At 40.9% G+C, this 12,369-nt stretch overlaps 1 protein-coding gene across 2 annotated transcripts in view; it reads right to left on the reverse strand.

Annotated features, from left to right (window-relative positions):
- Positions 1-6,529: 6,529 nt before the first annotated feature.
- The window catches only part of sema3ab (sema domain, immunoglobulin domain (Ig), short basic domain, secreted, (semaphorin) 3Ab), a 30,457-nt gene continuing 24,617 nt past the window's right edge, over positions 6,530-12,369 (reverse strand). The window contains exons 15-18 of one of the 2 annotated variants that reach the window (XM_010883829.3): positions 10,937-11,094; positions 9,916-9,983; positions 9,673-9,818; positions 6,530-9,485 (exon numbers count right to left, since the gene is read on the reverse strand). In XM_010883829.3, the coding sequence (XP_010882131.2) occupies positions 8,877-9,485; positions 9,673-9,818; positions 9,916-9,983; positions 10,937-11,094 (981 nt within the window). In that variant the 3' untranslated portion in view covers positions 6,530-8,876. The remainder of the gene's footprint in view (positions 9,486-9,672; positions 9,819-9,915; positions 9,984-10,936; positions 11,095-12,369) is intronic. The other variant, XM_010883830.3, reaches the window with a different exon arrangement.

A 12,369-nucleotide genomic window follows, 5' to 3' on the forward strand; every position in this document is an offset into this window, starting at 1 on the left:
AGGGTTAGTTTAGGGTCCTGCATAGAGAAGGATTTGGGGTTAGTTTGGGGTCCTGCATAGAGAAGGATTTGGGGTTAGTTTGGGGTCCTGCATAGAGAAGGATTTGGGGTTAGTTTGGGGTCCTGCATAGAGAAGGATTTGGGGTTAGTTTGGGGTCCTGCATAGAGAAGGATTTGGGGTTAGTTTGGGGTCCTGCATAGAGAAGGATTTGGGGTTAGTTTGGGGTCCTGCATAGAGAAGGATTTAGGGTTAGTTTAGGGTCCTGCATAGAGAAGGATTTAGGGTTAGTTTAGGGTCCTGCATAGAGAAGGATTTAGGGTTAGTTTGGGGTCCTGCATAGAGAAGGATTTGGGGTTAGTTTGGGGTCCTGCATAGAGAAGGATTTGGGGTTAGTTTGGGGTCCTGCATAGAGAAGGATTTGGGGTTAGTTTGGGGTCTTGTTTAGAGGAACATGGGTTAGGGGTTGTTTAGGGTCCTGGATGGAGAAGAAGGATTTTGTCAGGTTTAACAAAAAAACAACTCTTGTCGTTCAGCTCTAGTGTTTAGCACTCCTGTAAGATTTGTTGAAAGAATAAGAGAGGAAAGTGAATGAATCAGAGAACATTACATTCACATCAGTGTACTAATGCCATAATAACTCCTAGAGTAGAATGTCTGTCTGTCTGGAGATGTTGGCACCTAGAGATAACCGTTTATCTATGTGACACCATCTAAGACTGTTTAACATCACCTTCTAGACTAGATAGTGGCACTGTGTGTGTGTGTGTGTGTGTGTGTGTGTGTGTGTGTGCATTTTTGTGTTCTACCTCTGATACTTTAAGTTAACCCTTTAAAAGCATGTGTTCAGTTAAGAAACTCCTTTAACCTTCCTTGATAATCTTTGACATTCTTCATCACCTCAGATTAGTTGACCGGACCTGATGTCCAAACATTTTACAGTTGTTGTTTCTGTTGTTGCTTATCTAGTTGGAAGATTATTATTCTTATTGATTAATTATCTCTCTGATTAATAATCTCCTCTTTTATCATTAATTTGTGATTTGTACTGACACTGCATTTATTTTGCATGGGGATGCATTTTGCAATTATAACTTTTGGGACATGCTGTATTTACTGTATGCCAAAAAATATATATGGTATTTTGATTTTCCATATCGTCTTTTACCGAACATTAACTAGATGAGACACAGAAACTAGTGTTTAAGTAGTGTGTGAGTCTGTTGTGGTATCAGTAAGTAAAACACTAGCCATTGATTTTCTCTCTGGAAATTGTCTCTCTAATCAGTAATTAGCGGCAGAAAATGACTCCTGAACACTGTCAAAACAACCACTTCTCTCAAGACCAAAAAAATCATCTGGTTTTCACTCAGAATTATAGTTGAAGTGCTGTTTATGCCAAGTAGTCAAAATTAAAGAACATTTTATGTTTGAAGTTCTGTTCTATATTAACATAGTATTTATTTATGTTTGGTAGACAATTTAAGTAGACAACCTCAATAGACAATTTATTCATATGTACAGAATGTGGTTTCTGTCACTAAACATTTTACAGACAATAACAAACTCGACAGTGCCGATTTAGTTTTTCCTCAAGCTGAAGAGACTGAGCATTTAATTTGGATTCATGCACCATCTTTGAGTTTGCGCACCTAAACAATTATCCTGCTCTAACCCATCTGGTCGATACCAGAGACAGTCAATTATTCCAATAGCAGCTGCCAAACACAACAGAGTTGAAGCTAGACAATAAGAACTGCCCCAGGCAGATACTACTTTACATGGAGCTGGGGTCCAAAACATGACAGTGGACCAGAGAACAGCTTGGCATATCTAGTGTATACCCAATGATATCACCTTCTCTCTGCAGCAGGCTCTCTTTCTATTTCTTCTCTTCTCAGTTCCCTCTAAGGTTTCTTCCTGCTCTCTACTTCCTCTCGTTTATCTCTCAGTGCATTGTCCTCTTTCTCTCGCTTGTTCTATCTCTCCTTATATTTTCTTCTCCCTAATTCCCTTTCTCAGATCTGTGTGTTCAGTGGTATGGCAGTGGAAATAAATCTGACAGTTTTGAACGGGGTCCCCAGACCAAACTTTCTTTGCCAACCTGTCACTCTAAGTCAAGCCCTGGTGGATTTCTCGCAATGCTTTAACATCCGTAGAGACTGTCACTGGTTTAGCCAAAGCTAAAACAAGGCATCCCTGTTAATGCTAACTCTCAAACAAGCTGCTCTTCTCTCTCCTTTAGCCAGACAGGTGATGTGCTAACTGAGTACACTGCCAAGTCTTGGGCTTCAAAATAACCGGGCACACACCCTGACCCATTACAGAGAATTAGGATTATTCTGTCAGTTGACTGGTCTGAAACAGATTTCCGCCAAAAAGAACACTTAAACTCTGTCAGTTTATGGATACAAAGTTGTGTAGAAAGTCATTGCCTGGCAGTACAGCTACAACATGTCAATGCAATCATGTATGACCATGACTGCAAAATGGACTTAACAACATTTGATACTAAAAACGGTATTTAGTCAATGTCAAAAGACAGGTCAACGACCCATGCCTGTGAAGAAGGAAAGCAATTTAGAAAGAGAGAGGGAAAGAAAGCAGAGCAGCTTTGGTGTTTCATTGGTCTGGGCCTCTGTCTCTTTTGCACGTGCTGCTGCAGTGCGAGTTTGTCTTTGTCCTACTGCTGTTTCAGCAAAACTCTCTGCTTCATCTTTCCCCACTTTCCAATCTGATGAAGAATAAAAGGCCAGGAAATATAAAGTACACTGGCCAAATTATGAACATAATATGTGTAATTGATCCTCTGTTTCATGCGATGCTCTGTTTCATAAAAGATACACAAATGTTTAATTGTGTAGAAATCTGTTTAGATCAGTGTTACTGAGCATTTCTCCCATACTAAGATCATCCATCCACCTGATACTGGTCATTCTTGAAGCTTATTTTAAAGCATGATCACAGAGGTGCTGATTCCAGAGGTGCCTAGTGCGCTACATGTAAGTGACGATAAAATGGTTAAATGGTAAATCTATTCTCCACTACAATTTGCCAATTTTGTCACATAACACAATGCTGCAGATTTCTCAGGTTTTGAGGGATTGTGGAATCGTGTTGACTGCAGGCATGTCCACAGCTGCCAGATAACTGAAAGTCAATTTCTCCAAAATGCCTCTAAAACTGTCTATGGCAATTTGAATTCACAAAGATGGCATGATGAACTCCTGAAGTCCATTGTCATGCCTTTCATGTGCCCTCATCATCTAATGTTTCAATATGATAATGAACGGTTCCATTTGACACAGATCGGGACACATTTGCTGGAAGCTGAAAGCCAACATTTTTCCAGGGCCTGCCTGCTCACCAGACATGTCGCCTATTGAGCATGTTTGAGATGCTCTAGATCTACATGTTCAACTGTGTGTTCCAGGTCCGGCCAATATCTAGCGTCTTTGAAGAGGGGTGAGCCAACACTGAACAGGCCACCATTCATTTCTTGATCAAACCTTAATGCGAATTTTCAATTGGCCACTTTCCTTAAAACACGATTTAGTAAAATCTGAAATGATTGCTTGTTGCATTTGTCTTTTTGTTCAGTGTAGTTAGAATGTGAAACAATGACAGTGTCACCTCTGAAATATCACACATGTTCTGAGGGGTCATTCTCCAGGTGAAGAAACGGCAGACGTGCTGAGTTTCAGGGGGACGCCGTGTGAGTCAGTGAGAGAGTATGATGTAGGCCCCTCTAACTTCTCTAACCTTTGGTTTCAAGTGACCCTTGTGACTACACATATGGACTATGTGTGGAATCTGAAGTCAACTGCAACTAATGTAGCATCTGCATGTGTAGTGGCCCACAGAAGGCTTTAGGAATTTAGATGAAGACCCATGGGCCAATAGGCTGTCAATAAACACACATAGAAGTATAAATCTCAGAGAATGGAATCTTCACTTTTTTCTAGTGGAATTTTCCAGCAACTTAATGTATAAACATAACCCATGTCACTAGCTACGACCCACAACCAACAAGCTGAGAACCACCACTGGTGCCTACTCCCACCCTCCACATATACAGCTCTGGAAAAAATTAAGAGACCGCTGCACCTTTTTCTTTTCTTTCCAAAAATGTTTTTGAGTGAGGAATATTTGCAGTGGTCTCTTAATTTAACCCTTCTGTTCCTCACTCAAAACCTTCCTTTTCGAAAACTGCATTGGTCTCTTCATTTTTTCCAGAGCTGTATGTGTGTCCTGCATATACGTGTGACCTGCTCTACAGTAGAAACATATTCCCTGAGTTACAACTACGCCACAGTATCATCACAGCAGAAGGTTAGAAATGTCAATATCCCTGAACCATTTCACCTGCTTTAAACCAGGGGATGAGACAGAAAAACCGACCCCCATCCTCATTCCTGTAAAGGAGGAGGAATGTATCTGGTTGGGGGTAGGTATAGTGACATGGTATTTTCCTTTCTTTCTCAATTTTCTAAATCTTAATGGGGAAGTGCAGCTCTCTGTGTATTTCTCATTGTGCTGCTCCAACTATGTCAGTTGTTCCTCAGGCTGGGAGTGTTGTGGTGTCCCCCTGGTGGTGAGAAACTGGTATTTTCCCATTATGGACGGTTGTAGATGTTCTATGACGAACTGCCAAAGGGGGGCAGTCACGTACCATGAGACAGATATTATTTCAAACCAGCATCAACTTGCAAAACTTCAAGGGTGTCTACATTTCCAGAAAATCACAATGATTAATTAAGAATTAACAATAATTTGAGTTGCCTCTAATGCAGGGATCGACTGTTAGGGCAGACCTGTGAGGAATTTTTTAGGGGACGCAGAAGACAAATTTTTATATTTTGGGGGGAATTAAAATATACTATTAAATCCCCAATAATTTTGTTCAAAATAATTTAGGAAATACAGTATGTTTCCAAGTATTCCAATAAGTAAAATTACACCATTGGATGTATTTCTTTGTATGAAGATATGCTGTTTTTAAATGCGATATCTTTTTAGGATAAGTTCTAGTTAAAATTATATCATGCCTGCTGACAATTGTCTATCTCACAGATTTATCTATTTGCCTACCGTTGCTGTAGTATATAATGCTTATAATTATTATTATTTAGCACCGATGGCCATTGGGCTATGTGCAGTAAGACTGTAAGAATTTCTCTAGGAAAAAGCATCTTTAATGGATGAATGTGTCCAAGTCTACTATGGGTTTCAGTCTGGGTTCAGTCAATGAGTGGGCTAGCTTATTTCAAACAATAAAGCCCTCACCCACCTCTGTTATTGTAAAAAGCTGAGGGACGAAACTGGAGGAATTTTACAAGTCTAACATTTTTGAAGCTAGGGAAGGAATTACCATTCATAAAATTAAACTGATTGTTTTTACAGAAGTTGGGATTCAAATTGCATGCAGGATTTGGGGAATGCAAAATGGTATTTTTCAGTTTAGTTGATGTATTGGAATATGGTCAATGAATGCACAATGGTGGCCTGTGAATCATCAGGACAAATCATGATCAGATCAAATCCCAACCCAGGTTTGAAAGGTAATACATATTCTGTAATCAAACAAATTAATGTATTAAGTTATAATGGGGAACAACAGTTGAACTAATCTCATGACGCATTATTTTACTCAGTGAATATCAACATTATTTAAAATGTAGCTTTTATTGATGTAAAATACTTTTTTTCAACCTTAATAAGATCTTGTAACCAACAATATTTAAGTGAAAAACAATAATTTCTGGGAGATATAATAAAACATAAATAAATCAAATATTTCGTACCAATTGAACAGCCCTGTTTAGGTTAGTTCACTAAGGTGCAGCTCTGACTTGACAATTCTGGAACACTGATCTACAAATTTGCATGCTGTTCCTTGGTACATTTAGCTGTATGCTTTGAATCATTGTCATGTTCAAAGTAAACATTATTCTTGAACTTTTGCTTTCTGGCAAAGGACAGCAGTGTTGATGACTAAGTATTTTTGTATTTGAAGCAATTTCTGGTCTGCTAGAGAAGCAGTCCCATAGCATGACACTGCCGCCATCAAGTTTGACATGGGTTTCTGGAAGAAGTTCTAACTTTGCCTCATCAGACCATAACACATTTTCACACGTTTTGGGGAGATGGAAAATGTTGTCTTGCAAAATGTTTAAAGGCTTGATGTTGTATTAAACAGATTTTTTTTTTAATTCTTCCAAGCCACTCTCTATGTTTTTTGACTAGATATCAATGAAAAGCCCTTTTGTGATAACTGCTACTGTTTCATTGGAGAGTGCGGGCTGTGAATAACAACAGCTTGTGTCGCCAGGCAGATTGTAGATCAGGAACATAACCAGGTGGACCAGGACTGCTAGTAGTTATCAGGCCAGGTAGTCCTAGGACAGGTAGTCCTAGGACAGGTAGTCCTAGGACAGGTAGTCCTAGGACAGGTAGTCCTAGGGCAGGGTCCAGCAGGTGGAGTTACAATCTCAGATGCAAGTAACACAGGACAGGCTCAGTAAGACCAGGCTGTAGGAAGATAGTTTTATTAGAACAGTAGCGTACATAATCATCGTTATTGTCATCATCATATTCATAATCACACTGAACACAGTCCTTACAGCAGCAGCTGATTACTCCTGCATACAGTCAGCAGTCCTGCCAGTGGTTCAAATGGGCTGAGATGACCATTACAGAGACCCAGAACCTCCTACATGGGAGAGGATCCTCCCTCAGATGAAAATCCTGGTACGGTCAAATGAATCTGAGCACGGATCCTATCCAGGCACCCAACAGGTGCACTTATTCAATGAGCCTTCTACCACTACGGGTTCGAGCCCAGCTCATGCTCTCCCCCTGGGTCTCTATATCCACATGGAAGCTGGGGAAAGATTACCAAGTGTACTGATTCATGATCCACTGTTTTGTTTCATTAGAAAGACATTGCGATGTATATTAGTGGAACTGTGCGTGACGGACAGGTGGATATATTTTTGTTTTCCAGCCCAAATATACCAGAGCATCTCTGAATGCCAGTGGAATACAACACATCACTTCACTTAAGCAGTACTTCAGTGTACATTATGTCAGTACCAAGAATTAATTCTGTGTTTCATATATCCAACAGAAACTAGAGTATTTACATCTCATTAACAGGCTAACATATAAGAGCCTAAGAGCAGGCCACACAAACAACATTAAACAATACATTATTATAAAACGAAAGGTACCGTACACTAGATTAGCATTCACATGCAAGTAATACAGGTAGGACACATACTGTTGGATTCACTCATCAATGTTCATGTTGTGTTCACAGCTACATTGCAGGCTCTCTCTCTTTCACTCTCTCTACCTCTGCAGAGACACCTCCTGAAGTATATAAAAACACAGGTCAAATAAACTCTCTCCTGAAGTACATACTACCAGACAACTGTATAGTGATTATAAGGCAGAGACATAAAAGAACATATATGCTCCTGGAAAATAACGAAATGCATGTATTGCTGGAAGAGTATGATATGCTATGTAGTACATTTGTGTCACATGGGCAAATGGACATAGACAGATGGTGAAGTAGTGGTATGCTAACTATTGTAATAGAAGCCTGCATGTTCAACAGCAGTGGCATTTTTTTTTATGAGTGGAAAGTATTTGAAAGTTAGCTGGTCCTGTTTGCCAGAATGGACGTGTTACATGTAGATCGTTATCACAACACTTACAGGCTTATTTTGGAAAGAGATGATTTAAAAAAATAATAAAGTATTGTATCCAAATGAAATAATTTAAAGGTTGCATTATTGATTCAATCAAATTTGACAGAGTTAATGCAGAGATATGTCAAAACTTTTATTATACTGGGATGCAGTGGTTGGACTTGAACATAAAATAAAGCAATTAAAATAAAGTCAACTGCTACTAATTTAAAATTAATTTATACATGGCTCTGAACAAAAAAGATAACTTTTTTACACATACTGTATAGAAAATAATGAAAGATCTATACACTTAGCAAAATTATTTGTATTATCATGTTTGATATTTTATTATTCTATTTTTGGAAAAACAAATTCACCTTCACTTAAATACATTTATTCATGGGGAAACTCTGTAAATCCTGTTAAAATTATTTAACAAGAAAACCGCTAACAATTCCCTTTAGTACAAGGATGTATGAAAGCATATTTACATGTTTGCTTTAAGTTAGGATAACATTGTTATTTATAAATCCTTGGCTACTCTGTGAAGTTTCTTGCAGTGCTCAGGCATTCTCCTCACCCCTGAGGACTCTTCATATTTTATAGAATCCAGTCAACATCAAAGCATTGTTCTTTACATGACTGATAGACAGTTATTGTCCTTGGGATGTACACAAGGTCCATTCCTGCTTTATCACGTCATCCAACACTATCATCCCTTGTTTTAAAGTAGTGGTTGTTAGGAAAAGCTAACTACTATGTAGACGACAACGCTGAGACGTGATATTTAAAAGGTATACTAGAGTGGAGACAGAGCCAATGTTTCAATAGGTTATTCCATAGTAGAGAGAGCATAACCAGTCCTCATGTCGGCGAACACTGTCCCTCCATGGTGCTGGGGCCACAGAGGCCAGCTGAGATAATACAATAGTTCTGTATCATGTAGTGTGCCGTAACATCCTGTGTCTCTGTGCCGTGCCACTGTAAACATGGGTGCCCACGCAGCCTACCCCTCGACCATGGCGGCATGTTGCCCTGGTTTCCAGTTAAGATTCTGACAAAGTCCGTTTGGAAAGAGTCTTCATCTCTGTATGTGGGAGAGGAGGTTCTGAAGGGGTCAGAAGACAGGGTATGTGGGTTGGGGGTCAGAGAGGATCATGGGATTTAGGGGGGGAAAGGTCAGACACTGCGGGGAGCTCTCTCCAGTTCATGGGTCCTGCGGTTTCGGCCCTTCTGCCTCTCCTGCAGGTGTTTCCACTTGGCAGCCAGCCCGTGGGTGTGCACATGGGTGTGAGCATGTACAAATCCCTGCTGCTGATGCTGTTGTGGCTGCTGGGTTTGCTGGACCTGCTGGGTTTGCTGGACCTGCGGGGTTTGCTGGACCTGCTGAGTTTGCTGGACCTGCTGGGTTTGCTGTGCTTTCTGCCTCTTCTGCTTCCTCTCCCTCTTCCACACCTGCTCACAGAACTCATCCACGCTGTTCAGGGTCGGGTGGTTTACTAACGACAGGAAGTCACGGTACCAAAGCTTCTGATTGGGTGATTCCCGAACCGGGGGCGTGTCTCGGCCGGTGCCGCGCGTGGCAGTGATGTGTGTGATGGCTTCGTCGTCACGGCGAATCAGACCATCGAGGCGATCCGTGTCAATGACCTCCAGCGTGACTTTAAGGAGCGTCTGCATAAAGCCGTGCTCTACCGCCTGGCACACATACGTCCCAGAATCCTTCTTGTTCAAAGTGCGAATTAAAAGACCCTGCTCCGTACGTACAAAACGATCTTCTGCTTTGATCTGCACAGAAAAGGAACATTCATGGATTAACAACACGTATCATGTACATGTGCAGAATAATATCCGAGTTCATTTAAGATCTACAGTAGTGTGCAGTCATTTGAATAATGCCATGGATCAATGCAGAGTACAAACACTTTGATGGCCACATAGTTAGGCGTAGAATTTGTGTATGTAGGTTTCATACATCTTGTGTTCCATCCTCGTTAGGTAGTAGGTACTGCCAGTAGATCAGTGCTCTCTGGGACTTGGGGCTACACTCCAGGAACGTAGTGCTGTTCTCCACTCCATACACCGTCTTATCCAGTACCGTGGCCTGACCATTCAGGTCATCTACCAAGACACACACACACACAGATCATGCTGTGAACACAACATGAACTCGGCACCAGTATAACGTGAAGGGAAGATTCTCTCCTTCAACACATACCATGATGCTGCAGGTCTGAACACTGGGTTAGAGGGTCTCCATTCCTGATGTCCTGCCTCCTTGTCCTCCTGCAAAAACACACACGTCAACAGCCAGTTGGTGAGTGTGCACGTACGCGCGCACGTTTGTGGTTTTGGAAATGTGCCGTGCTGGTGGTTGAGAGCCAGCCAGGCAGATAAACTAACTAACACCAGTAAGCTTCATACCACTGGAGACCACAGGCTTAGCTTTAATTACAGGGTGCCTGTAACTGAAGCATTCAGACCTAATCAATCAATCATGCAGAAGGTCTGCAACACAGCCTGACCCACAGTCACTTATGCAGGGGTGAAGAGGGATTCCAAACACACAACCCGTCTATAAGAATAGAAGTTACGCATCGCACATAATGACTTAAATAAACAATGGAAAATCCATGCGTGTGAGTGCATGACCAAGTTTCCTCTTTCTGGTGTCTGCCCTTCCCCACCAGGCTTTTTCCTCTGCGTGTATGAGAGTAATGGAGTCTCAAAGAAACACAACACCTTCAGCCTATAGAGCTCAAATCAATAACTCAATGGAGAGTGCGTGGGTGGCTAGAGTGCAGAACTCACACACACACACAAACGCACCAACACAAACACACCAACACAAACACACCCACACAAAAACACAAACACACCTCCTGTAAACAGCTAGAAGCCCTAACCTGATATTTCACCCTTCATTTAACCAGACAATGTCAGTCTGCAGATATGACTGACACTGGTTCTTGCAGTAAACTCAGTTCGGGTTATGGGTCTCTTTCACAGGGAGAAATGTGACCTGGTGTCCTGCAGGGCATTCTGGCTCCAGCACAATGCCTGCTCTATTCATCAGACCTACCTCCACAGAAACACGGTTAGCTGACACATGTCCTTAATCTACGGATATGAACAACCCCTGTGATCTAATTTTCGTTACATAATGTATTCAGTATGTACCTTCTTTAAATCAGAAAAACATTGCTTGAACATTCACTATGGTATGAGTGTGTGTGTACCTCTTGGCCATGGGGAAGTATCGTGAGCACTCTGTCCCATCCCAGGCGCAGTAAGGGTCTCTGGCCAAACAACACTCGGCACAGGCCTTCCCATACACCTCACAGCGATGTAAAGGCATCTGGGATACACCCAGCTCTGAGCCCAGGTACAACTGTTGCTGTGGAAACAGAGGAAACATTCTAAATAACTGATCCTATGTGTGCAGTATCCGTCTGTTTGATAATGAAGAACCTGATACTATATTTACAGTTAAGGAAATACCACAGGATAATATAACAGATTTAAGGCTCCTCCTACTGCAAATTATGTTTTTAAATAGCTCCAATCCCTCATAATTATAGAAAGACTGAAAAAAAAAACTGGACTGCAAAGATTTTTCTTTTCGACAAATATAGTCTAAAAGTTTGGATTTGATATTGATCGTTTTTTCCCCCCAGTCTCACTATAATTAAGATTGGCTGGAGGTGTTTCGGACGTAAATGTCCACCACAGAAGTATTTTTGAATTCATTGGTTGATGGAGGCTGCTGTGTGATCTGAAAATGAATGGAGTAGTGATTTGTAGCACTTGGTCATTTTTGTTCAATAGAGCGATTGGACTTGCCATATCAATGTTCGTATTGGCCACCCATCGCAGGATATTCAGATTGACTCGTTTTCTTTAGCTTTGTATAGACTACACCATGTTTGCACCCCAGGCTTTTCATAATGAGAGCGCTTTCAGTTTTTACAGATTGTCTGGATATCCTTAACCAGATAGCCTTTTTGAGATTACTAAACAATCTCTTCATCTGATTATTCCGCATTACAAAGCTGGACATTGCCATGAATTATGCATACTGTGGCTTACAACCAGGAAATGTAGCCAGTTTCCACCCGAAATGCAGAAATGGTTGTATTTGCTCCACATATTCACATATTCAAAATCTGCTGCACAAATTCAAAAATGTTGACCCGTTTGATATGCTAATACCTTAAAATAGAGGTAAACGGACCAGGAGCGACATTTGCCTTTCATGTTGAATAACAGGATTTTTGGCCACTGGTTGTAAAACTAGATCTGTTGAGTTAAAACGCGTCCCAAAAACGGTCGTACTATGTCATGGATATGGGGATATATGCCGAATGTCATCAGGTCCACTTGCTGTCCAACTGTGAACATATGGCTAACTGAGGTATGATAGTGATTCCACTTATAGATCATGCACATATAAAGAACATGGCATGGCACAACAAGCCCAATATGAGAGGTTTAACATTTACATATATATATAATTTAGTCTTTAGGTGTGTTTAAGCGATGCCCAACGAGTTTGAAACAATTTGCTTGTAATTTAGCAGACAAAATGTTTACGCACTCTTCAGTAATTCGCTTATATTGTTGGCAGTTACAGTGTACCAACACAAATATTGCACAATATTTTGCAGATGGG

The sequence above is a fragment of the Esox lucius genome, chromosome 19 (genome assembly GCF_011004845.1).
Source record: "Esox lucius isolate fEsoLuc1 chromosome 19, fEsoLuc1.pri, whole genome shotgun sequence".
NCBI classification, from domain to species: Eukaryota; Metazoa; Chordata; class Actinopteri; order Esociformes; family Esocidae; genus Esox; species Esox lucius.